Below are 26207 nucleotides of genomic sequence, written 5' to 3' on the forward strand. Positions count from 1 at the left end.
TAGCAGTTAAGAGCCTGTGTGTGTGTGTGTGTGTGTGTGTGTGCTGTGTTGTGTTATGTTGTATTGTCTTAATTATTACTACTGCCTCAGTATTTAAAACAAATAGCCGTGGAAGAGCCCAGAAGTGTCTTTGTGTGTATATACATCTTATATTGAATTGAAAAATTATGAGACAAACGTTTAGATAGCCTTGGTGTTGAACTACAGATACCAGTTGTACATATATATCCAACAAAGAACATGTTTCTGTGGTTCTGCCGGTCATACCCAAAGAAAGAAAGAACTAGGAGAGATATCAGTGGAAAGTGTTACAGTGATCAAGGTTAAAGAAAAATTTTGAGGTTAGACCAAAACTATGCATTTATTCAATGTGAGAAAATAAAGGAGAAATGGAATAACAAGTGTAAGTTTCCTACCTAATTTCAGAAACTTAAAATTTAGGGCACTTTACAGAAACTGCAATAGGCAGCTTGAGTACAGCTATGGAAGTGCTTCTTTTTGTGATTGAAAAGCCACAAAGTGAACCGCATTTGGTACAGGGCAAGACTATATAAATTAGTTCAGAAGAGGTGACAAGATCCAAGGAGGTTAAATAGACCGTTGACCCGGTGGGTCTTGCCTACTGGAAACACAGGCTAACAAGTACTTTCATGCTTTTGTGCTTCCCAGCAAAGCATCCTCTGCGTCCATCAGAGTACATTAGACCCCAGGTGGATGTGTTGTTCCTGCTCATTCGCCTCCTAAGTCTGTCCCTGCGTCTTGCTAGGCAGCCTATTTCTGTGATGTTTTGTTTTTTCCTCTTGTAGATCATTTATGTCAGGGTATAGTATGCCTGCTTAACACACTAACCTGAGAGCCCCTTCCTCAAGGCCAGGAATCATACCTGTTTTCTTAGAAGTCCCTGCCTAGCACCTGGCAAAAAGCAGGAATGTCCAGTAAGGGTTTGGTTATTGTCCGACCCAGTAGGGTTCAGGTTCTTTTCTAGCCTCCGTATCCATGCATAAACCACATGTAGCTTGTTGACATTTATCCCATGTCTCCTCGTACAGCCAATTCATGTAGTAAGTCAGGCAGAGCATAGACTTAGGAGCCAGATATACTGGGGTTGAATCTTGGTTCTACCACTTCCTCGACTTCTCTGAACCTCCATTCCCCATCTAGAAAGGTCAGGTAATATATCTACCTTACTGCCTTGTCCTGAAGATGTGCCCGGCACAGAATAAACACTCAAGAATTGGGGACCACTGTTATCATTATGTTTCTTTAGAATGTAATTCAGTGCATACTTTGGGGGTGTTCCAAAATGAATCAAATGTAGACCTGCCTTAAGGACATGACAGCACAAGAGAGTGAACAAGTGCACACGTGGGGTAACGCATGGAGTGTGCTAGTGGAGCACATATTGCTTGGAAGCCTGAAGTTCACAGACCAACAAGTGATACAGCCCTGGTCCAGTACAGCCAGATTTACTTCCCAGGGGTTAGACTGGTCATCTTGGTGTTCACTAGATACAAAGGTTGTTTTATTTTTTTAAATTTTTTAAGTTTATTTTTGAGAGAGAACATGAGCAGGGAAGGGGCAGAGAGAGAGAGAGACACAGACACACAGAATCCAAAGCAGGCTCCAGGTTCTGAGCTGTCAGCACAGAGCCTGATGTGGGGCTTGAACTCGTGAACCGTGAGATCATGACCTGAACCTAAGTCCGACGCTTAACCAGCTGAGCCACCCAGGTACCCCATGTATTCCAAATATTTCTTTAATGTTTATTCATTTTATAGAGGCAGAGACTGTACACAAGGGGGGGGGAGGGGCAGAGAGAGAAGGAGACACACAATCCGAAGCAGGCTCCAGGATCTGAGCTGTCAGCATAGAGCCTGATGTGGGGCTTGAACCCACAAACTGTGAGATCATGACCTGAGGTGAAGTTGGATTCCTAACTGACTCAGCCCACACAGGCACCCCCAAGGTTGTTTTATTTTAACCTTAGAGTATTAATAAACTGCCACCTAGATTATGTATCTGCATAAGTGATGCTGGTAGAAACAATAGAAACTAAGATTCCACTAAGATAACTGAATTAAAGTGATAATTAGGTTTCTATGGTATCCATTGAATTTTTTTAGTATACAAACATTTCGTTGGTATTTTTGTTATTGCAGTTCAGTAAGTCCAGAAGTTAAGAATTGGCTTTAGTAACTTCATAAACTTGGTATTGTTGAACTCTGCTATTGACAATATGCAGGGGTCAGGGGCTCAGTGGGACATTTGGAACTAAGTCCTTCATATCATCTCTTGTTTTACAAGGGTTTCAGTAAGGGATGATGAGAGAGCTACCTTTGAACTAATTTCCAGAGTTTTGTTCTCTACTCAGAACAAAGTAACAGTCATGAGAAGAGCAGGTAGAAGGAAATGGATTTGGTTAAGGCCTTTTCAGGAACAGCAAAGGGAAATGAGGACTGATTTGTGCCTTGCGCCTTTTCTTATCCTACTTGATATCCACTAACATTTTCAGGGAAAGAATACCAAGAACCTGGTAGCCATAATCATTCAAAATTTAAAAGTATCCACAGTCTCTTCAGTAGACGAATGGTCAAACTGTGGTACATCCATGCAATGGAATACTGCCCAACAATAAAAAGAATTAAACTATTGATACACACAGCAATGCCGATGAATCTCCAGAGAGCCTGTGCTGGGTCAAGAAAAGTCAGTCTCAAAAGATTGTATACCGTATGGTTCCATTTCTATAGCATCCTCAACCTGACAAAATTACAGAAATGGGGAACGGGTTAGTTAGTCGCCAGGGGTTGAGAAGGGATAGGAGGAAATGAGAGTGGCTGTAGAAGGGCAAAATGAAGGGTCTCTTTGGTGATGAAAATACACTGTAGCTTGACTGCCAGTGTCAGTGTCGCAGTTATGACGTTGCATGGCAGTTTTGCAAGATGTTCCCATTGGGGGAGCTGGGTAAAAGATACATGAGATCTCTCTGTATTATTTTTTACAACTGCACATGTATCTACAGTTATCTCCAAAAGTCAAATTTGTCAAAAAAAAAAAAAAAAATTACCCGCAGTAAGTTACACGTAGATAACCACTTGATTTGTGGCTTGTGCCCCAAATCTTTACCATAATTAAATCATACTGAGAAAAGCAGTTGCTTAGATAGCAACTTTTTTTCCCATTATAGAACACTTGGAACATATGGACAAGAACAGAATGAAGTATAAATAGGAAAGTAAAGATCACTGCTGTTACACTTCTGGTGTATTTCATTCCATTTTTTTTCCTGAGCTTGTATATGTATTTTTTTCATATGGATGCATACTTTAATCATTCCCTAACTATTTGATATTTTCCCCATTTTCTATGATAAATATCCTCATACATAAATCTTTTTTGCATTTTCCTATTTTTTTCCTTAAGGCAGTTCTTTTTGGAAATGGAATTACTGAGTCCAAGTACAAGAGCATTTTGTAAGGCTCTTTGCTATATGTTACCAGATTGCTTTCTGAGAAAGTGATACTAATTTACATTCTCACCAGTAAGTGCATGCAATTGGATGCAGCCCAAGCCCAGAAGTAATTAGAAATAGCATGGAATTCCAGAACAGAAAGATTCAAGATTTTTTATCATTATCTAAAGCAGAATTTCTCAACCTCAGCACTATTGACATTTTGAGCTGCGTAATTCTTTCTCATGAAGGGCTGTCCTGAGTATTGTAGGATGTTTAATAGCATCCCAGGCCTCTACACACTAGATGATAATAGCACAAACTGTCCCCCCACCCTCACCATAGTTGTGACAACAGAAATGTCTCCAGACTGCCAGATGTCCCCATGGGGGGCAAAATCACCACTGCTTGAAAACTGATCCAAGATTTTCGTGTGCAATGAGGCACTTACTGTTAGAATTTCTCAAACACTGTATACACTAATGTTGGGAAGCTGGCCTCTTAGGGCTCTTTCTCTGGAGTATGTATGGGCACACTGTCTGCAGATTAAAATAATCATTTCTTTAAAGCTGTGTAAGTGACTTTATTACTCCCCAGTATATATCTTTCCCTACTGAAGCCTCTCTGGATTCCTGGTTATAAGAAGGAATTTTAAAGAACGTGATCACACTACCATTTCCTTTGCCCTGCGGAAATGATTGACCCTAATATTTAATACGGTATTTGGAAGTGTCGGTCAATATGCTCAGCCTTTGTCTTTGTCTTTTGAACTAAAAGGGCCTAACAGATTGAGAACAACTTGATTCTCTTCACTTTGTACATAAAGGAAGAAGAAAGAATGCATTAGGATTTTTACTAACTTAAGTTTCACCCTTAAAAATCCTAATAAGCTTATTTTACTCAGCAAGAGCACCCACTCGAGGCTTGTCCCTCAAATTTACAAAGCTAGCTTTGCCTTATTCCTGTAAGGCTCACCTGTGTTATTTCTGTAATATTTTAAAACATTATATGGTTATGGAAAGGAAACCCTCTTCCTAATGTATAGTTTGCTGCACCCAGATCTTCCAGTAACTCAGTTATAGTGAATTTCCTTAATGCAAGTAAGACCAAAGTCTATTGAGTACAGACATGAACCTTTGAAGTTCTGTTTGTTGGTCCATTGTTCTGAAGTGCAAGATCTGGGTTACAAAGGTTGGTTTGACATTGACTTTCTGTACTGGCTGTTTCTTTTCTGTTTGTCTCTCTTAGGAGCAGTCTCACAGGTGCTGGACAGCCTGGAAGAAATTCACGCACTTACAGACTGCAGTGAAAAGGACTTAGATTTTCTACACAGTGTTTTCCAGGATCAGCATCTTCACACACTACTAGATGTAAGTCTGTCTGGTTTTTTTTTAACTGATTTATTTTTAGTATACTTTTTTTCCTCTACATGAATTTACAGGTGTCCATCCTAAGTAACAGTCCATTTTCAGTTGCTTTTAGTGTGTGAGAAACGTGGGAAATCATCCATTATAGATTCATAACTGAAAGTGTATATAGTACAAAAGCAATATAGCCTAGCAAGTCACCATGAAAAGACTTATATATGTCTCTCTGTGTGTGTGTGTGTGTGTGTACACTAGACGGATCCACTGATCTTAGCTGTGATTACTTTTTGTTGCTCTAAACATGGTTTTTTTTTTTTTTTTAAATGTTTTTATTTATTTCTAGGAGAGAGAGAGAGAGAGACAGCGTGAGCAGGGGAGGGTCAGAGAGAGAGGGAGTCACAGACTGAAACAGGCTCCAGGCTCTGAGCTGGCAGTCAGCACAGAGCCCGACGCGGGGCTCGAACCCACGAACCGCGAGATCATGACCTAAGCGAAAGTCGGATGCTTAACCGACTAAGCCACCCAGGCGCCCCGCTCTAAACATGTTTTAAAACCTTATACCTGAAGCATGAATATAAGAGAGAGAAAAGTGAACAAGATACTGTGTAATGGACTGTATTCACACACATACACACACACATTTCATATTTAACATTGCTGCTTTTTATGGACTCCATCTTCTTAAAGCATAGGAATATATGCCATCATTAAATATGACAGGCTCCACTGACAGCAGATTAAGATATAAAGAAAAATCAGAAGCTGGGAGTTCACATCTGCCTTTATTTTGGTCACATTTTAAGTAACATGCCTTTCTTAGATAACTTGGTTGACTTCAGCAGTGCAAACTTTCTCAGTACATATTAGTCTCCTAGTACGCGTTAGTCTTTTTTATAAGAAAAACCTTCCTTAATAAGAGAACGATGCCTGCTTTGCAGTGCCTAACACTTCTTGGTGCTAACTCTGATTAATCCACCATAGGACACAAATTTCACTAAAGCAACATTCCCCAGGACGTATTCTACAGCACGTTGCTCTGGGAGATAGTAATTGGCTTTGCCATGGAGGAGGAAAGGTGCAGATCTTAAATGTACTGGTTAAGTTATTTATTGACTAAACAAGTTAGGGAAATGCTACATTCTTTACTTTTATACATGTTCATAGTGGATATTAGTACTATTTTAATGTTTTTATTATTTTTTGAGAGACAGAGACAGCAGGGGAGGGGCAGAGAGAGAGGGGAGACAGAGGATCCAAAGCAGGCTCTGCACTGATGGCAGAGAGCCCAAAACTGGGCTGGAACTCACAAACTGTGAGATCAGGACCTGAGCTGAAGTTGAACACTTGACGACTGAGCCACCCAGATGCCCTGGATATTAGTATATTAACAGCTCTGAGATGCCCTATAGCAAAGAAATCTGAGGGACTCTAACAGCATTGCTGAAACTAATTTTGGCATAGGACTTGTACTCACAGCCCTGTCAAGTTGACAAGGACCAGTTGGGGAACAGCTTTAAGCCTGTGAGTGTTGCATATGTCCCAAGTTCACACTGAGTGCAGTCGTAGGTAACCTACAGTTGCTTCTCTGCATAATGCAGTCAAATCAAATTAATTATCAAATTTTAAAAATTAGTTTGGCTTTTTTACATAGTGTCTGTCTGAATCAGGCCTAACTAACTGCCATAGCACGCAGTCCTAAAATTTGAGTGGCTTAATAGGATAAAAGTTTCTCGCTCACATCACAGTCCAGCACAGGTGGATTGGGGAGGGGGAAGGGAGGTCTCTTCCATACAGTCATTCAGGATCCAGGCCTCTTCCACAGTGTGGTTCTTCTCTCTCCCAGGGTTTTGGAACCTTCCACCGCATCATTTGCATCCAGCAGCAGATAAACGAAAATAGAAAATTTTGCAGGGTCATGGGTGGAAATGGGCTGTATCACTTTTGCCCACATTTCAATGGCAAGTACTTGTTACATGCCTACCTATCTATAAGAGAGCCGGGAAACATAGTTTTTAAATGCGCCACATGAAATAAGCCAGACAGGGAAATATAAATACTGCATGGTATCACTTATACGTGGAATCTTTAAAATAAAAAAGTCAAACTCCTGGAAACACAGCAGAAGGTCAGTTGCTCCATGCAGGAGCTTGGGAAATGGGGGAGAGGTTGGTAAAAGGGTATATGATGAATAAGGTGTGATGGTCAAATGCATAACATGGTGACTATAGTTGATAGACTGTATTATATAATGAAATTTACTAAAAGAGTAGAACTTAGGTGTTCTCACAAGAAAAAAAAAGTTAGGGGCACCTGGGTGGCTCAGCTGGTTAAGTGTCTGACTCTTGGTTTCAGCTCAGGTCATGATCTCACAGTTCAGGAGATTGAGTCCCATGTTGGGTGGGCTCTGTGCTGATAGTGCAGAGCCTGATGGGGATTGCCTGCCTGCCTGCCTGCCTCTCTCTCTCTCTCTCTCTCTCTCTCTCTCTTAAATAAGTGAACATTTTTAAGTTAAATATGTGAAGTGAAGAATGTAGAATGTGTTGATTAACTTGATTGTGGGAATCTTTTTACAGTGTACACATTTATCAAGTCCTCACGTTGTACGCTTTAAATATGTTACTGTGATGTTTGTCGATTGTACTCCGATAAAGCTAAGAAATGCACTTAGGAGGATAAGGAAATGGGTCTTTAGTGTAGTTTATCTTAGGTAATTTGAGGACACATCAGATTAAGTTTAATTTCAAATAACTGTCACTTTCCTCAGGCACCAGAAAGCCTTTGAAATGCATTCTGTTTTGTGGAGAGCTCTTGCCATTGTTGCTGCTGCTTAGCATTCCATTTTCTTCTTCATCGTTACCATCATCATAGTTGTCATTATTGTTTTGTATCACACAAGTTCCATCCTTTACTAGATCTAGCAAGTGGGATTTTTTTCTTTTTTTTTTTTTTATTTACATCCAAGCTAGTTAGCCTCTAGTGCAACAATGATTTTAGGAGTAGATTCCTTAATGCCCCTTACCCGTTTAGCCCATCCCCCCTCCCACAACCCCTTCAAGTAACCCTGTTTGTTCTCCATATTTAAGAGTCTCTCATGTTATTGTCCCCTTCCCTGTTTTAATATTATTTTTGCTTCCTTTCCCTTATGTTCATCTGTTTTGTATCTTAAAGTCCTCATATGAGTGAAGTCATATGATATTTGTCTTTCTCTGACTAATTTCGCTTGGCATGATACCCTCTAGTTCTATCCACGTAGTTGCAGATGGCAAGATTTCATTCTTTTTGGTTGCCAAGTAATAGTCCATTGTATATATATGCCACATCTTCTTTATCCCTCTGTCAATGGACGTTTGGCCTCTTTCCATACTTTGGCTATTGTTGATAGTGCTGCTATAAACATTGACACAGCACACCTGTATCCCTTGGATAAATACCTAGTAGTGCAATTGCTAGGTTTTAGGGGAGTTCTATTTTTAATTATTTGATGAATCTCCATACTGTTTTCCAGAGTGGCTGTACCAGTTTGCATTCACAACTGGGATTTTTTTTAATGTTTATTTTTGAGAGACTGTGCCGCGTGCAAGCAGGGAAGGGGCAGAGAGAAAGAGGGAGACAGAGAACCCAAAGTAGGTTCCAGGTTCTGAGCTGTCAGCACAGAGCCCAGTGTGGGGCTCAAACCCATGAACCATGAGATCATGACCTGAGCTAAAGTTGGACACTTTAACCAACTGAGCCACCAAGGCACCCCACAAGTGGGATATTTGAAAGAAGCTGCAGCAAGGTGTAGGGATTTGGTTTATTTCAATGTAGTCAGTGGTTAGGTCATTGCTAAGATCTAATGACCTTTTAGATCAAGGCCTTTTTGTCATTTAAAGGCTCAGAGAAGCCCAAACTGGTTGTCAGGGTGGTTTGGTTTTTTTTTTTGTTTTTTTTTTTTTTTTACTAATGTAACAAGGCATCTGAGCACACCCAGCTTGAGACTGCAGGGGAAATACAGGAACATCACTAGCTTCTACAAGGAGGGGCAGATATTCAGGCGCAAAGTGGACTTTGGAACTGAACCAGGCCACCACTTATCGCTCAATGCTAAGCTTTTCAGACCTCACTGAAAACATGCCTTTTGAACAACTGCTGCATTCCTGGGTAGGCATTGTGACAACTTCAGAAGAGATCCCTAGATTTTCATGAAGAAAAACACACTTAAAGTTCCTTTGGATTCTTATGAATTCTAAAGTTAAGAAAGCGTCTACAGTATCAGCACCTGCCCTGTCAGTGCATCTCAATTTGAAAATGAGCAAGTGGACCAAAAAGGAGCTGTGCCCAGTAAAAAGACACCATGTCTGCAGGATTTTGCAGACAAGTGCTGCACACGAATCCCAAAACCCGCCTGAAATGATTTCCCTTAAGGTCATTCACTGGGCAGTGCTGGGTTCTGAAGGTCCACACTGACCCCTCCTTCAATGAAAAGCTTAATCGTCATGAATGACCTAAGCCATCATTAGAATGTGCCCTCATGATCTGCAGCCCATAAATACTGTTCATTAAACCCTGGTCTCAGACTGTGTTTCAGTAATATAATCAGTTGACGTTTTCAAGTAGCTGCCATATAGAGAAATCTAATCATTGAAACCATTTTTTTTTTTTTTATTTCTGAGAGAGAGACAGACAGACAGACAGACAGTGTGAGCAGAGGAGGGTCAGAGAGAGGGGGAGACACAGAATCCGAAACAGGCTCCAGGCTCTGAGCTGTCAGCACCGAGCCCAACGCGGGGTTCGAACCCACAAACCATGAGATCATAACCTGAGCCGAAGTTGGACGCTAAACCGACTGAGCCACCCAGGCGCCCCTGAAACCATTTTTAACACTTAAGTGCTTATGTAAAAAGGAACGTGATATGACCAACTCTTGAGAAAAAGCTTTTCAAACATTCACCATTCATTTCTCTTCCATCTAATGTTCCATAGCCTGTGCTTGGATTGGAATTGTTGTTTTACAGAATCAACACTGATTCCTTTTTTAAGGATTCCAAGTAGTGACACCTAGTGGCTTAGTTTTGTGGACCATGGATTGTCACTGAATCCCACTGAGCCATTTTATGAGAAATCTTTATTATATTTAAATAATTTCTGTTAACTGAACAACACACTCTAAACAGCTAAGTTTGAGGTCATAGTTTTTAAGCTGACAGAAAGAAACAGGATTAAATTCCTACAACAGACTAAAGATCATCTAGGACTTCATTTTTTCTAGTCATGCCTTTTTTTTTTAAGTTTGCTTTTATTTGAGAGAAAGCTAGAGAGCAAGCAGGGGAGGGACAGGGAGAGGGAGACAGAATCCCAGGCAGGCTCTGCACTGCCAGCACAGAGCCCGATGTGGGGCTCGAACTCATGAACCATAAATCATGAACTAAACTGAAGTCAAGAGTTGGACACTTAACTGACTGAGCCACCCAGATTCCCCCTAGTCATGCCTTTAAAATAATAAGCTGAAAATGCAAAGAAATATTATTAGAATTTGGAGGAAATAAAACATCTGTTTTGTTGAATTTACGTTAAAACAAAAGGAGAAATACTATGGTTTCACTAAAAGGGGAAATGCTCTATGATTTGAATTCTAGTAAAACACTTCTAATTTAATCTGTAGTGCGAAATTAAAAAAGAAAAAGAAAAAGAAACTGACCCAGAAATTTCTAAATGTTTGCTCCCCAACCAGTCCTACCTGACACACACATGCTGCTCCTCACTTTGCAGGGAGAACCAAAGAGGTGTGAAGAGGAACGGTGTTGGGTCCAGTTTGGACCATATGTCTACTTTCCCAAATTAAAAGCACCGGTACAGAGATGCTCTGTGTATAAAATATGCAGATCAATTTCAGTAAAATGCATTTTGGCACATGTATGAGCTTGCCAAGGCTGCCTCAACAAAGTGTCATGACCTGGGTAGCTTCAAATAACAATTTATTCTCTCACAGCCTAGAAGGCCAGAAGTCCTAAATCAAGGCATCAGTAGGGCCATGCTCCCTTCAAAAGCTCCAAGGAAGACTCCTTCCATGCCTCTTTGAGCTTCTGGTAGTTGTCTACAATCCCTGGGGTTCCTTGGCTTGTAGATGCACCCCACCAGTTCCAGCCTCTGACTTCCCATGGCATTTTCCCCTGTGAGTGTGTGACTCTGTGTCTTTACACAGCCTTCTGATAAAGACACCAGTCATTGAATGTAGGGCCTGTCCTAATCCTGTATGACCCCATCTTAATTACATCTTCAAAGACCCTATTTCCAAAATAAGGTCACATTCTGAGGCTCCAGGTGGACATGTAGTCTGCCCAGTACCACCTGGAAAACTGATTTTGCCCTGAATGGATTCTTCAGGCATGAATGTAAGCTACACAGATTTAATGCAGAATACTGAAATGTCACCCCATCATTCATTCAGTAAGCTTGCCTGGGAATTGGTGTTAGGGTGTACTTCTCTCTTTTAATGGTATTTTGAGTTAGTTTTGGCTTGCAACTTGTATGTGATACGTTGGATTGTCAGATGACAGATGTATTTTTGGACCGAAAAATCAAGGTTTTTTTTTTTTTCCAGTTAAAAAGCCTTTTGCAAATGTTATTTGTTGGTGATACTCAGTCTTCTCAATTTCTTTCAGAAATTTTGCTATTACAGAATAAATGTTTACTTTGTAAGTCAACAATGTCATAAAACATTGTTAAATGACACATTTATCTCTCTCTGCCAAACTTTGACAACTAGTTTTAAACATTCACCCACCATCTGTCATACCTCTGAACAGCTGTTAGCATTCATTACAGACTGCTGTTTCCATAGTAAATGTGATGCCCCACCTAATTAAGATTATTTTTGTGGGAGGTCCTAAATTTATCTTCAATTTGTGATTAGATTAATAAAATTCATTGCAGTAGCAGCTTAATTTAGCACTTTTTATATTGATTTATATTAGACTTTTATTATAGATTAACTGATATTTTAAGATACTGCATTAGAAATAAATCCGTGTCTCGAATCCTCCATATTTTGTATTACTGACATCTTTACTATAGTTTTTTACTGTTTAGGGAGCGTTAGAGAGGGTTTTTTATCCAGCATTGGAAAACTACAACTCTTGATTTATTTACTGTTTTGCTTTTTTGAGATGATATTAAATTAGTAGTCCTATTTGGGAACAGCATATTTTTAGAACTCTGAAGTTTCCTAAAGGGGAAAAAAATGGAACTTCTGCAGCGATTTGATGTTTTCCAGCAACTTGCAGTTTGAGAAGTAAGTTGATACACTGTTAAGTTTGGATGTTTAAGCAGATTACCAGTCAGGAAATGCCAAAGCTAAGTTTCCCATGAATTTGTAGTCCAGTCGAATTAGACTTAAGCATCTAGAATATTCTGAAAACCTTCAGAAGAACTACTGGGACCTTCTCAGGGTCCTTTCTAGTCTTCAGCATGAGCCTCAGCATTAAATATGAGAGCACAGGTGGTGGGTCACTGGTGTGACCTTCGTGCTACTTTGCCTCCTGGGGCCTGGAGACTGAGGTGCACTGCTGCTCACTTGGGGCATGGCGGTCTCTCATCCCACTCTTTCTGACTGGATGGGCAAAACTCCTGTGACTATTTCTATCAGCATACCCACATATTAGTGTCAGTAGAAAATCAGCCCATGAAACAAAATCCCTGGGATAGAGAGAGCTAGAAATAGCATATATCCTGAATATTTTCAAAGTAGTTTTTCTTCATTCTTAATGAAGATATCCATAAACTTAGCAAAAAAAAAAAAAAAAAGGCTACTAAATATATGGTCATTCATTAAGCAGCAGTAGGAAACGAATACAAGCAGAAACAAAACATGGATTGTCTGCTCTTACCATTTCTATTCAACATAGTACTGGAGGTCCTGGCCAGTGCAGTAAAGCAAGAAAAAAAATTCAAGGCATGCAGATAAGAAAAGAAAAAGTAAAACCATCTTCTCACAGAGATATATCCTTGCATGTAGAAAATCCTAAGGAATCCACACAAAAAATCCACTAGAACCAATAGGCAAGTTTAGCAAGACTGCAGGATGTAAGATCAATATACAAAAATGAACTGCATTTCTACATACAAGCAGCAAATCATGTGAAAATAAAATCAAAGAAGTACAATGCCATCAAAAAGAATAAAATACTTAGTGAATTGAACAAAAGTATAGCACTCATACACTGAAAACTACAAATGTTGCTGAAAGAAAGTAAAGAAGGTCTCAATAAATGGAGAGAGATTGATTGTGGGATTGGAAGACAGTATTGTTAAGGTGGCAATTTTCCCTATATCGATCTATAGATTCAAGACAATCCTTACCAGCATCTCAGTAGAATTTTTTTTACTTTTGGTAGAAGTTGACAAACTGATTCTAAAATTTATATGGAAATGCCAAAACAGTTTTGAAAAAAGAAGCTCAAAGTTGGGGGACTGATTTCAGGGCTTACTACAAAGCTACTGTAATGCAAATAGTACAGTATTGCTGTAAGGATAGACATATAGATCAGTTGAACAGAGCACAGTTCAGAAATAAACCTTCCCATTCATGGTCAGTTGATTCTTCAGCAAAGATGCCCAGGCAATTTAGAGGGCAATGGATAATGATTTGTCGTTTATGGGATTTTTTTGGGTTTTTTTAATGTTTATCTTTGAGGGGGCAGGGGCGGGGTGAGACACAGAATCCAAAGCAGCCTACAGGCTTTGAGCTGTCAGCACAGAGTGCAACACAGGGCTCGAACTCACAAACCGTGAGATCGTGGCCTGAGCCAAAGTAAGACACTTAACTAACTGAGCCACCCAGGTGCCCCTGTTTTGTTTTAACAAGGTGCTATAGCAGTGGGATATCCATATGCAAAGAAATGAACTTAGACCCTTACCTCACACCCCACACAAAAAAATTACCACAAGATGAATCATAGATTCATTTCAAGCTTAAAATTTTTTTAAAAAATTTTTTAAGAAAATGTAGGAGTACATCTTCATTACTTTGGGTTAGGCAAAGAGTTCTTAGATATAGCACAGAGGAACTCTTGGGGATGAAGGAAGTGTTCTACAACTGGGTTGAGATGATAGTTGTACAACTGTATAAATTTACTAAGACTCCTCAACTATACCTGTACAATGGGCAAATTGTGCAGTTTGTAAATGAAAAAGCTTTTAAGTTTATTTTGAGAAAAAGAGAGCACGTGTACGTGAGCAGGGGAGGGGGGGGAGAGAGAAAGAGAATGAATCCTAAGCAGGCTCTGCACTGTCAGCACAGAGCCTGATGTGGGGCTCCAGCCCATGAACCGTGAGATTATGACGTGAGCCAAGATCAAGAGTCAGACATTTAACTGACTGAGCTACCCAGCCCCCGCCCCTGATAAAGCTTTTAAAAGTAGAAAAAGTGAGAAGGAATTCCCTTTTATTTAAAAAAAATCTATTTTACTGTTTTTATATTTTATTTTAAGGTTAGGCACTGTTGGAAGTTCCCTCCGTGTGCCGTGGGTTACAGTGTACCATGAATGCCACAATGTCCTTTGTAATCCGTTGCTCCCACAGTGACACCACTTTCCAGTATCTCCTGGATTTGTCCCTGTGTCCTGGCACCAGTCCAGCAAAGTCAGACTGCCTGCCCTCAGCAGTGCCCAAAGCTCACTAAAGGGGTTATCCTCATAGGTTTCACAGGGTGATTACACTGATTTCCTCCTTTCAGCATTTCATTGTTTTTTAATGGTTTTTATTTATTTCTGAGAGAAAGAGAGATAGTGTGAACAGGGGAGGGTCAGAAAGAGAGGGAGACACAGAATCCTAAACAGAGCCTGATGTGGGGCTCGAACCCACGAACCATGAGATCATGACCTGAGCTGAAGTAGGATGCTTAACCGACTGAGCCACCCAGGTGCCCCTCAACATTTCACTTTATGGCTAAGAACTTACCGCTCACTGACTTAAAAATGCTAAATTTGTTTTCCATTTCAAGAACTGTCTTATTAACCGATGTGTAGTTGCGGCTCGTGAAAGAAGTCTAGATTATCTTTTTTATTTAAAAACATTATGAATCACATGATTTTATATATTTTTCAATAAGAGGGGGGGTTACCTTCTCAGAGCAACATGTTTTAGTTATTTCTTCTACATGCAGATACATATTCGTCATTTCCCAATTTCACAGCCTTTTAACAGATTTGACATAATGCAATCTTTTTGTCCTTTTACTATGGAAAAATATAACATGAAATTTATCATTTTAACCATTTTTCTAAATGTTTGTTTATTTTGAGAGAGAGAGAGAGAGTATGAGCAGAGGAGGGGCATAGAGAGAGGGAGAGAATTGTAAGCAGGCTCCACAGTTCTAAGCAGGCTCCACACTGATAGTGGGACTGGAATCCACGAACCGTGAGATCATGACCTGAACCGAAATCAGGAGTTGAACACTTAACTGACTGAGCCATGCAAGCACCCCCATTTTAACCATTTTTAAGGGCACAGCTCAGTGACATTAAGTACACTCACACTGTTGTACAGCCATCCCCACTGTCCATCTCCAGAACTCTTTTCATCTTCCGTAGCTGAAACTCAGTACCATTTCCTTCTCCCCCTAGACCCTGGTAGCTGCCATTCTACTTTGTGTCAGTGAATATGACTAGCAGATACCTCATGTAAGTGGAATCATATCATATCTGTTCTATCACAGTCTCCTCCCTTTTAAAGGCAGAAATAAGGGCGCCTGGGTGGCTCAGTCGGTTAAGCATCCGACTTCAGCTCAGGTCATGATCTCACGGTTCATGGGTTCGAGCCCCACGTCAGGCTCTGTGCTGACAGCTAGCTCAGAGCCTGGAGCCTGTTTCTGATTCTGGGTCTCCCTCTCTCTCTCTGACCCTCCCCTGTTCATGCTCTTGCTCTCTCGCTCTCTCGCTCTCTCTCGCTCTCTCTCTCTCTCTCAAAAATAAATGAAACATTAAAAATAAATGAATGAATGAATGCAGAAATAGTCAACCCTCTTCCCCCAACTCTAGTCCCTGGCAGCCACTAATCTGATTTCTGTTCCAATAGTTTTAACTTTTCCAAAATGTGGTATAAATGGAATCAAACACTGTAGCCCTTTGAATCAGTCTTTTTTCACTTAACATTATGCCTTGAGATTCATTTACTTTGTTGCAAGGATAATCATTTCCTTTTGATGAAGATGTTTTGAGAGTCTCTGAGCAAGAGAAAAGAAAGTGAGAGGAGGAAGAGAAATAGAACAATGGTTTTGAGGAATACTGTGATGTTGATCAAGAATCAGGCATTTGAGGGGCACCTGGGTGGCTCAGTTGGTTAAGCTCCAACTTTTGATTTTAGCTCAGGTCATGATCTCACATTTGGTGAGATCAAGTGCCGTGTTGGGCTCTGCACTGACATTGTGGAACCTGCTTGGGATTCTCTCTCTCTCCTCCTCTCTGCTCCTCTCCCGCTAGAGTACACTCTTTCTTTCCCTCTCTCTGTCAAAATAAATAAACTAAAAAAAAAAAAAAAAAAAAAAATCGGGTATTTGGGAACTGTTCCGTTTTATATATACACCACATTTTGTTTATCCATTCATCCAGTATCAGTACTTTATAATAGATAATTCTATAACAGGATAAACCAAACTCTCAACATAAAGCTGTCCAGTAGTAGGGAATTCAGCCTCCATTCCATCCCCAGGCAGTTGCTCTATGCAGGCTCCAAGTTAGCTCCTGTGTGCTACATCTTTGTGTAGAGTAATGTGTGATTTTCACTGAAAGCATGATTAACTACAGGAGTCTCTCTAGTTTCCTTATTTGTTCAGGTGAATTACTTCTTAAACCAGGGACTGGAATTTACTCTGAAATTCCAAGAATAATGAATCAGCTTGTCCCGGGTCCCAGTGTTTCCCATTCTCTTTTTATGGCACCACAGTCAACTTTACCAGAAGGCAAAGGAATGTTCCAAAAGCCATCAAAATACAACAGGCACCGATTCTTCTTCATGCTTTCCTCAAGGAAAGGAGGAGTTTTCCCCCCAGAAAGGAATGTGATATGCTCACTTGAAGAATATTCGATGGGGTTGGCTTGCAGCCTTCATCATCCAAGAACATAGCTGCTTTCTTCTCTTTGTGACCCTTCACACATTATCTCACTAAAACCTCTTCTGCCAAATCATTTTGTTCTTTTTTTTTTTTATTTTTTAAGTATTTATTTTTGAGAGAGAGAGACAGAGCGCAAGTGGGGGAGGGGCAGAGAGAGAGGGAGACACAGAATCCGAAGCAGGCTCCAGGCTCTGAGCTGTCAGCATGGAGCCTGTCGAGGAGCTCAAACTCACAAACCGTGACATCATGACCTGAGCCGAATTGGGACACTTAACGAGTTGAGACAGCCAAGCGCCCCCATTTGTTCTCTTTTAACTTGCCACAACAGAAATTCATTTTTGCTACAGCTACTTGTACAAACGCTTAGGGCACCTGGGTGGCTCAGTCGGTTAACCATCTGACTTCGGCTCAGGTCATGATCTCACAGTTTATGGGTTCGAGCCCCATGTTGGGCTCTGTACTGATGGTGTGGAGCCTGATTGGGATTCTGTCTCTCCCACTCTCTCTGCCTCTCCTCTACTCATGCACACGCGCTCACGCTCTCTCTCTCTCTCTCTCTCTCTCTCTCACTCACTCACAAAAGTAAATAAATAATAAAAAGTTTAAAAAAACACACAAATGCCTAGTGCTCACCTATACAAAGTAAAAGTCACATCTTAAGTCAGAAGTTATTGTTTTGCCTTGGTAATTCAATACTATAGGACACACTTGATGTAAATGCTTTCTTGTAAAACTGCAAATTAATAAGGTATACATTTAGTTTAAATATCGTTTAACTATTATCGTAGATGCTTCAGAACAGCACATTAGGAAATGAAGTTTCAACACTCTTTTAATGTTGTTGGTAATTTTTTTTAATAGAAGTGAAATTCATATCCTAGTAAAATTTCTCACAGGTGGGCAGACTTTGGATCTGGAATTAAAAAGTGCCCTGTTTCAGAAGGCTTGATGAAAAGCAAAATAAAGTAACTGGTTGTTTTTCCTTATGCTTTCTTTTGCTTACTCAAGAATAGGCATTATGATTTATTTCTTACAAGCTTAATTTGAGAGTTCTTTGCCAACTGAAAAAGGCCAACAGAGCAGTCATGTCAGGTCATCTGAGGCCACTGCTGGAGTTTCTCAGAAAGGGCTGTCAGCTGCCCAAATCTGCCACAGTGGCTTATATTGTTAGGCCACCAAAGGGACAGTCTTTTTAGACTGAACTAGGAGATCAAGCAAGTCTTAATTTTCTGGTCTCAAAAATAAATCCCTGTAAGTGCAATGTTCTAACGGGCTTGAATCCAAAGCAGCTCTAAACACAGACAGCTATAACCTAAACCAAACGAGGGCGGGCCTCCTTTGGGGGAACTTTCAGTGTCAGAATCCAAAGTATTCTGCACCCCTCTCAAGAACTCTTGAATTGGCCCAGACGAACTGATTGCTTAGTTTTCTATTTGCTGTCAGAAGAAAAACTTTCGTAATTGATTGAGTTACAGTAGCATATTCCTAACCCAGCTGGGCCCCTTCTTAAGACTTCAGGTAAGGATATGTACCCCATCATGATTCTCTGAAGCTCGATTTAAGCTAACATTTCACTGCTCTACCATTAGGCCAAAGCTTTCCTGGGGCATCTAACTCAATGGCTTCCAGAAACATTGACCTAAGTTTATGTATGTACTTGAGCAGGAAAACTAGATTTAGGGATCTCATAAGATTGTTCTTCAATCTCTAACTTTGTAAAACCGGCTCCAGTGCTGTGGCTGAATAGCAGTTCCTTATATTTTAGTAGTAAACCACCTTTCCCTAGCAATAGGCCAGATTTCACATGTATTTTTTAAGAATACCATTGGCTATCAATAGCTGACCTGCTGGGTTCACAGAAAAGGTATGACGTTGCAGCTTGTTTCTGATCGCTCAGCTTCTTGACAGACAGTTCACAGAAACGGTAACGAAAGTCCTTAATAAGACAGTCTGTTTCCAGAGCAAGTCGTTTCACTTCCCATTATCGTTGTGCAGTGTGAAATTGTGGACACTCTGGTTACCTGTTTTACTAGGATCGCAGGCACATTTCATTACACGCCTTGCGGCTAAATAAATATTTGACACTTGAAAACGTGAATTCCTTTCCAGCAGGGGTCTTCTTTGGTCCGTCTGAAGTTAGTTGGTCCGAGGGGGCTTGCTAATGAATGTCAGCAGAGTTCCCTGAAGCTCCCCAAACCCATTCGTTATTTGGCCCACGTCTCCAGTCTGATTGCAAAAGTTATAATCTTATCTCCACCACTACACATTCTGGTCCTGAGATTGGCTTTTCTCTGTGTTCAAAAGTTTGTGGGACATATAACCCAGCGATAGTGGTTCTCTGCCAACCATTCCTTTTTTTAAACGTTGAGCTTGCTAAATGCTGCACATAAAGTAGGAGCAAAACAAGGCTTCTATTTGAGGACTAGAAACCAGAAGAGAGTGAGACTGATTGAGTACCGTCTTAAAAATACATAAATAAATAAAAGGAAACTTGATTCAGTGTGTTGAACATAAATAAAAAGTGGTATCTTAACTGATTTCGCCTTTATGTTCAGAAGTACAGTCTCAGGAGAGTTGAATTGAATATTACCACCAACTTTAGACTCCTCTGTTTAAAATGGCCCATCTCAAATAGAGAATTGTGGCCTCCTAAGAGAACTGTGCTTCTACTTTCTTAAGACAGAAAGATGAAGCGCGTCCACATAGCTGTGTGTGGTCATATCTGACCCAGTGCCAGAGACCAGCAGAGAGTGGCCTGTCTGAGACAGTGTGAAACAATCTGTTCCCCTGCCAGCTGTTCACGTTTCCTCATTTTGCTGTGTGTGTGTGTAATAAAAAGTGCTAAAGTTGAGTAACCTTAACTTCATTGGAAAGAGAAAACAACAGATTCGCTCTTGTTTTCTCTCTAGGGATAACTTATGAACATTCTTCCCTCCCTCTGCCTCGTCCTCTGTACCTCAGCTTTACAAACACACGCGATATCTTCAAAGTCATGGTTGTCAGAGGGGAGGGGGTATGGAATGGGTGAAATAGTGACAAGGGTCAAGGAGTGCACTTGTGATGAGCCCCTGGTAATGTTCAGTCACTATATTGTACACCTGAAACTAATATAACACTATGTTCACTGGCATTTTTTTTTTTAAAAGGGAGGGAAAGGAAAAAGAGTTCAAAAACAGTATTCTTGGTGTCTTCAAATTTCAGGAAAGCAAATAGCAAAAGGAAATACGTTTTGTCATTTCAGTCCACTGCGAACTTAAGCTTCTTGAGCAGATCTTGGCAAACGACAGCACTCCCGCCAAATCTAGCCAGCCAATTCTGTAAATAAAGTTTTATTGGAACACAGCCATGCCCATTCACTTATGGATTGTTAATGGCTGTCTTTGCATACACAGCCGAGGCTGAGTGGTTGACAGAGCCCTTACTGCCACAAAGCATGAAATATTTACCATCTGGCCAGGAAATGTTTAGAATTCTAGCATTCTTTAACAGGGCAAGGCTTGCAATTGATTGGCTAATATCTTTCAAATCCTATTTCGTATATTTTTTCCTGCAACCTGCAAATAGCATTTTCTACAGCTCTTTCCCCAAATATTTGCTGACGGTGTCTCCCTGGCCTAAGACTTTGTGTGCTACTGAATTCTGACACAAGCCAAGGGAATCTGATATGAGAGGACGATGCCTCGGGAGTTCATGGTCCAGTCCCTGCTGCTTTGGATGCAGAATCCTGAGCATGACACTTCACCTCACTAGACCTTGGCTTGCTCCTTAAAATGGAGGAGCTGAAGAAGCAGATTAACTGAAAAAAAAAATTGGAGGAGCCAAATCATGTCGGTCCTCTTCTACCTTGAAAATCTGATGAAGTCAGCCTTGAAACACACACACACACACACACACACACACACACACACACACACAGAAATATGGTCAAAATATATTTAACTTTGAGGGAAAGTTTTTAACTATGCAAGAAGGACCAAAGATAAGTCATCTGGTTCCTAAAGAAACAAACTAAGAAATAAGTATTCCCAGTCTATTTATTTTTTTGTTACTCTGAATTTTTTAAAAATATCTATTTACAGTTCCTATGTACCAGCTCAAATACGCCTTTGTTTTTTAAAGAAACATGTATTAAACATCTCCTGTGTACTCAGCCCCATGTGAGGTGCTATTACTGAATGTCAAAGACCTCAAGAGTCTGGTCATGGAAAAGAGAAAGCAGCCCTTAAACAGCATGTTCCAGAATCCTGTCCCTCAGGCAGCCAGGGCCCTCTTGGCCATCGATACCCTTGGTGTGGCAGGCATCCAGATGTTGGCTCTGTTCTGGGCTCTGCATCTTCTGTACTCTGCAGCTGGCCTCAGCACTAACTTCTCAGCTCCTGCCCCAACGTGCTGCCTGACAGCTACTTACTTCCGGGTCCCTTTGCTCCACGCAGGCAGCCCTCTTGGACAGGGCTCCATCAAGATGGCCGCAGCCAGATCATACTCTGAGGCAGTTCCTTGACTCCTGGGAAACACACGCATACACTACAAGTGTGGGCTGCCCTGCCACTGGCCTCACCCTGCTGGCTGGGACGGCTCCAGGTGGCCTCCAGCCAGGAGAGAGGCAGGCGTCAGCATCTTTTCACTTGGGACCACAAACACCAGCCATCAAGCTGCCCCAAGGACTCTCTCTCACAAAGAGCTCCTACCCGGTGCGCCAAGACGGGCCTCCTAAGTTGCTATGACTCAGCAAGCATCCCTCCAGAAAGTGAGAGAGTGAGCTCTCATTATTGGAACCTCCAGTTTCTGCGTGTGGTTCCTTTGGAGCATCTGCCATCTTCCACTTGGCATGAGGAAGAAGGCAGCTCCCTCTGCCTTCCTCCCCAACAAGAAGGGAAGGGAGATCAAACACTTGCTCTCCCCACCCTGTGACTCCTATAGATTCCAGGCTTGTGCCTCTATAGGCAGAGTAGAGCATTAGGGTGAGTTAGGGAAGGACCATTTTGGCTGGCTTTCAGCAAGCCCTAGAGGGATGGTCTGGCGGCTTTCTAGTAGACTTGGTACCACTTACTTCCTATTGGCCTTAGCTCTGGGCTCCAGCTGAAAGTCCAAGACAACAGGGGAAGTCCCAGATTACATCATTCTAGATATTATTTATACTAGCTGCAGCCTTTGTTCTCAAAACCCAGCCACCTCTCGCTTGCCCCCACACCTTCATAAAACTCCACCTAGACTTGAACTTTGAATCTATAAGAATGAGAAGTTGAAAAGCTGCATATTTCTGACTACCATTTTAAAACACTAATGTTAGTGGCACACCTGGGTGGCTCAGCCAGTTGAGTGTCCGACTCTTGATTTCGGCTCAGGTCATGATCCCAGGTTCATGGGGTCAAGCCCCGCATCAGGCTGAGGTTCATTGAACGTGGAGCCTGCGTGGAGCCTGCTTGAGATTCTCTCTCTCCCCCTCTCCCTCCCTCCCCCTTCCCCCACCCCTTTTCCTCCCTCCCAGCCCTCCCCTCAAATAAAATACTAATGTGACACTGCATTAAAATTTTCCTCCATTTGTGACTTTTTATTTACTTGCTTTGCTACATTTCTCAAATGGCTTGTGTTTGTTATGGGTATCCCTAAAATTTTGAGTCTTTAAGGCAAAAACCCACTCACAGAAATTGAGGAGGGCAATGAAGATTGGCATGTCATGCATGCACATTCAGATAGTCCCCACCTTGGGGCTCACTCACTAAGTGAGTTGATACCACCTTCCAGTTGATACACTGGGGACCAGACTACTCTCAGGTACTCAAGGGGATCAAGCAAGCATAGGTTTCTGGGCCTTTGGTTTTATGTGTCTTTAAAATTCATGAGTTCTTTGAGGACAAAAACTGTCATCTTTTTCATTTTCATAACCCCAGTAAATAGAACTGCACTGTCTGGTACACAGTAGGACCTCAATTTGTAGATGGATGGCTGAGTCCACAAGGGATTACCTCTTCCCACTGATGGTGACAAAATGAGCCCCTTCCTGCCTTGGTTCTAACTTGCCGTTTTGGTCAGTGAGCAAGCAGTTGAGATCCACGATGTATTCTTTTTTTTTTTTTTTTTTTTTAACTTTTATTCACTTTTGAGAGAAAGTGTGTGTGTGTGTGTGTGTGCGGTAGAGGGGCAGAGAGAGGGAGACACAATCCGAAGCAGGCTCCAGGCTCTGCACTGTCAGCACAAAGCCCGATGCAGGCTCAAACCCACAGACCATGAGACCATGACCTGAACCAAAGTTAGACACTTAACTGACTGAGCCACCCAGGTGCCCCAAATATTTACCATTTATTCTTAGTTGTCCATTGGGTCCAGTGCCTACCTGGACTCCTCCGTTCCTGGGCTCTCCTAGGATCTGGGAGGAGCAGAGCCCCATGCCCCCTCCTCAGGCAGAAGACCCCTTCTTTTCATTCCTTCCTACTATTTCTGCCTTGTAGGAAACACCCAACCTCTCCCTCATCCCACCACTAGTTCCACCAAACTTTGGGTGAATATGTGAGGAACTGAATCAGACCAGACCAAAGGAGCAGGGAAAATTTGGTCTGAGCACTTTTTGGGGAGCAGAGCCCTGAAAATGTTGACCCTCCAAGCATCTGTATACCACCTGTGCAGTTGCTGTAAGGCTGGAACTGTGGTTCTCACTTTATCACTCTGTGCCTCATTTTCCTCATCTGTAAAGTGGGAATAAGAAGGGTATCAATCTTCTAGGGTTGTTTGAGATTAAACAAGGGATTGTAAAGAGTTTTGACAAATAACTGGTGTCTAGTAAGTGCTCAGTAAAAGTAGCAATTCGGGGTTTTTTTAGTTATATATTTTGAGAGACAGCGGGGGAGGGTCAGCGAGAGAGGGAGAGAAAAATAGCAATTCTTATTGTTGGTGCTACCACTCAGAAGTTAGCACTTGGGCATAAGATTTCCAAATACCTAAAGAGTTCATTAAAATATAGATTTCTGGGATGCCTGAGTGGCTGTCAGTTGAGCGTCCGACTCTTGGCTTTGGCTCAAGTCATGATCTCACAGTTTCATGGGTTCAAGCCCCACATCTGGCTCTGTGCTGACAGCGTGGATCCTGCTTGGGATTCTCTGTCTCCTCTCTCTCTGTCCCTCCCCTGCTCGTACTCTTTCTGTCCCTATCAAAATAAATAAACTTAAGATGAATAGATTTCTGGACCCCCTTTTCAAATCCTGATGCAGGAGATCTGGAGTGGACCCCAGCTGATGCTGCTACAAGTCCTCAAGAAACCACATGACATAAGACCTAGGGAATTTTTTAAAACTTCCGGTTCCTTACTTTAGAGGGGTTGTTTTTTTCTTCTATTTTATATTGCGTGTGTGTGTGTGTATGTTATCTCTAGGCTAGCCTGGGAACCTAATGCTATGTATAACATTATTGCTATGGGAAAATACATTATTGAGTTCCAAATTTCAAAATTTACAGCCTTTAGAGACAGAAACCATTCCAAGGATGAAGACTCCACATGTACATTCTACAGAGATTTGGGCTAACTTTTGTGAACCAGCCATATATCGCTAGTTCCCTAAATGTTAGTATGGTTGACCTCTAAACAGCACAGGGGTTAGAGGACCTGACCCCTACACAATCAGAAGCCCACATATAACTTTGGCTCTCCAAATACTTAACTACTAATACATTAGTGTTGACCAAAAGCCTTAACAATAACATAAACTGTTAACAAATATTTTGTATGTTACATGTATTATAAATTATGTTCTTCCCATTAACTAAGGTAGAGAAAAGAAAATGTTATTAAGAAAATCATAAGAAGGGGAGCACCTAGGTGGCTCAGTCGACTCTTGATTTTGGTTCACATCATGATCCCAGGGCCATGGAATTGAGCCCTGCATCAGGCTCTCCACTGAGTGTATAGACTGCTTGAAATTCTCTCTCTCCCTCTGCCCCCTCTCCTGCTTATGTGTGCGCTCTCTCTCATGCATACTCACTCTCTCACTTTCTCTCTCTCTCTCTAAAAAAAAAAAAAATAATATGGGGCACCTGGGTGGCTCAGTTGGTTAAGCATCCAACTTTGGCTCAGGTCATGATCTCAGTTCGTGGGCTCAAGCCCCGCGTCGGGCTCTGTGCTGACAGCTAGCATGGAGCCTGCTTCTGATTCTGTGTCTCTCTCTCTGACCTTCCCCTGCTCACACTGTCTCTCTCTCTCTCTCTCAGAAATAAATAAAACATTAAGTAATAATCTTTAAAGAAATCATAACAGGGGAGGTGTCTGGCTGTCTAAGTCAGTAGAGCCTGCTACCTTTGATCTTGAGGTTGTGAGTTCGAGCCCCACATTAGGCATAGAGATTAATTAATTAAAAAGATCCCTTCTCATTTCTAGAGAGTGAGCGTGGGGGAATAGAAAACTTGTCAAGAGACTCCCTGCACCCAACACACTGGCAAATAGATACATAGATTTATATAAAATTGTAATACAAGCTCCTGATCTGATGAGGGTACAGGGAGATAGGTACTCAGTGCTGGTGAGATTGTAATTGCAACAAACTTTTTAAAAAATTATAAGAGAAATACATTTAGAGCACTGTACTGTATTTATTGGGGGGGAACCCCCACAATAAGGAAACCCATACAGTTCAAACCCATGTTATTCAAGGATCAGCTGTATAATATTTTAAATAGAGCATTTTATTAGACTACTTATACTATGCATTTAACCTCTGAGTTAGTATCACTTGATGCCATCATTTAAAACTGGTCACTGCTTTATCTTCACATTTCTCATTACGCATCTTTGTAATTAATGTACGTATTTACCATAAGGCATTTTTATGTATGGTGTGGCCTGAACACTTAGAAATCATAAGGCTTTGTCTTCTATCAGTATAAGCAAATCTAACCGTAACCTGAAGGATGTGTACAGGCAGTATTTGACCTGCACACTAGCATTGTGATGCATAATAGGAAGGAGGAAAAAAAGAACTAAACCAAAACCAACCCCAAAAAATCCCCACCTGTTTTAGAGAAGTTAGGAAATAGACATGGCAGGCTAGCCATGATCATTTTTAACTTTTCACCTTTCAAAGCAGACTGTTGAATGAGCCATTTCGTTTGAGGTAGAAATTAACATTTTCATTGTATTTCTACTCTACCAAGATTACTCCTTAAAGAATGAAATCATTTGTCGTCAGAAAGGCAGATTTTGGATCAGTTAGACTTGTGTTTCAGAATATATTTAGATTCTTTTCAGTGTTTTCTCATGCTCTGTGAATTTGCACATTCGAAAGGAAAAAGTCCGTGTCCTTGATTTCCTGCTGAA

At 41.2% G+C, this 26207-nt stretch overlaps 1 protein-coding gene across 4 annotated transcripts in view; it reads left to right on the forward strand.

Annotated features, from left to right (window-relative positions):
• The window catches only part of CASK (calcium/calmodulin dependent serine protein kinase), a 363023-nt gene that overhangs the window by 275924 nt on the left and 60892 nt on the right, over positions 1-26207 (forward strand). For all 4 annotated transcript variants that reach the window (XM_039255996.1, XM_039256003.1, XM_039256010.1 and 1 more), the window contains exon 11: positions 4700-4821. In XM_039255996.1, coding sequence (XP_039111927.1) covers positions 4700-4821 — 122 coding nt within the window. The remainder of the gene's footprint in view (positions 1-4699; positions 4822-26207) is intronic.

This window comes from Hyaena hyaena, unplaced genomic scaffold, assembly GCF_003009895.1.
Source record: "Hyaena hyaena isolate Hyena2069 unplaced genomic scaffold, ASM300989v1 scaffold_12, whole genome shotgun sequence".
Lineage (NCBI taxonomy): Eukaryota > Metazoa > Chordata > Mammalia > Carnivora > Hyaenidae > Hyaena > Hyaena hyaena.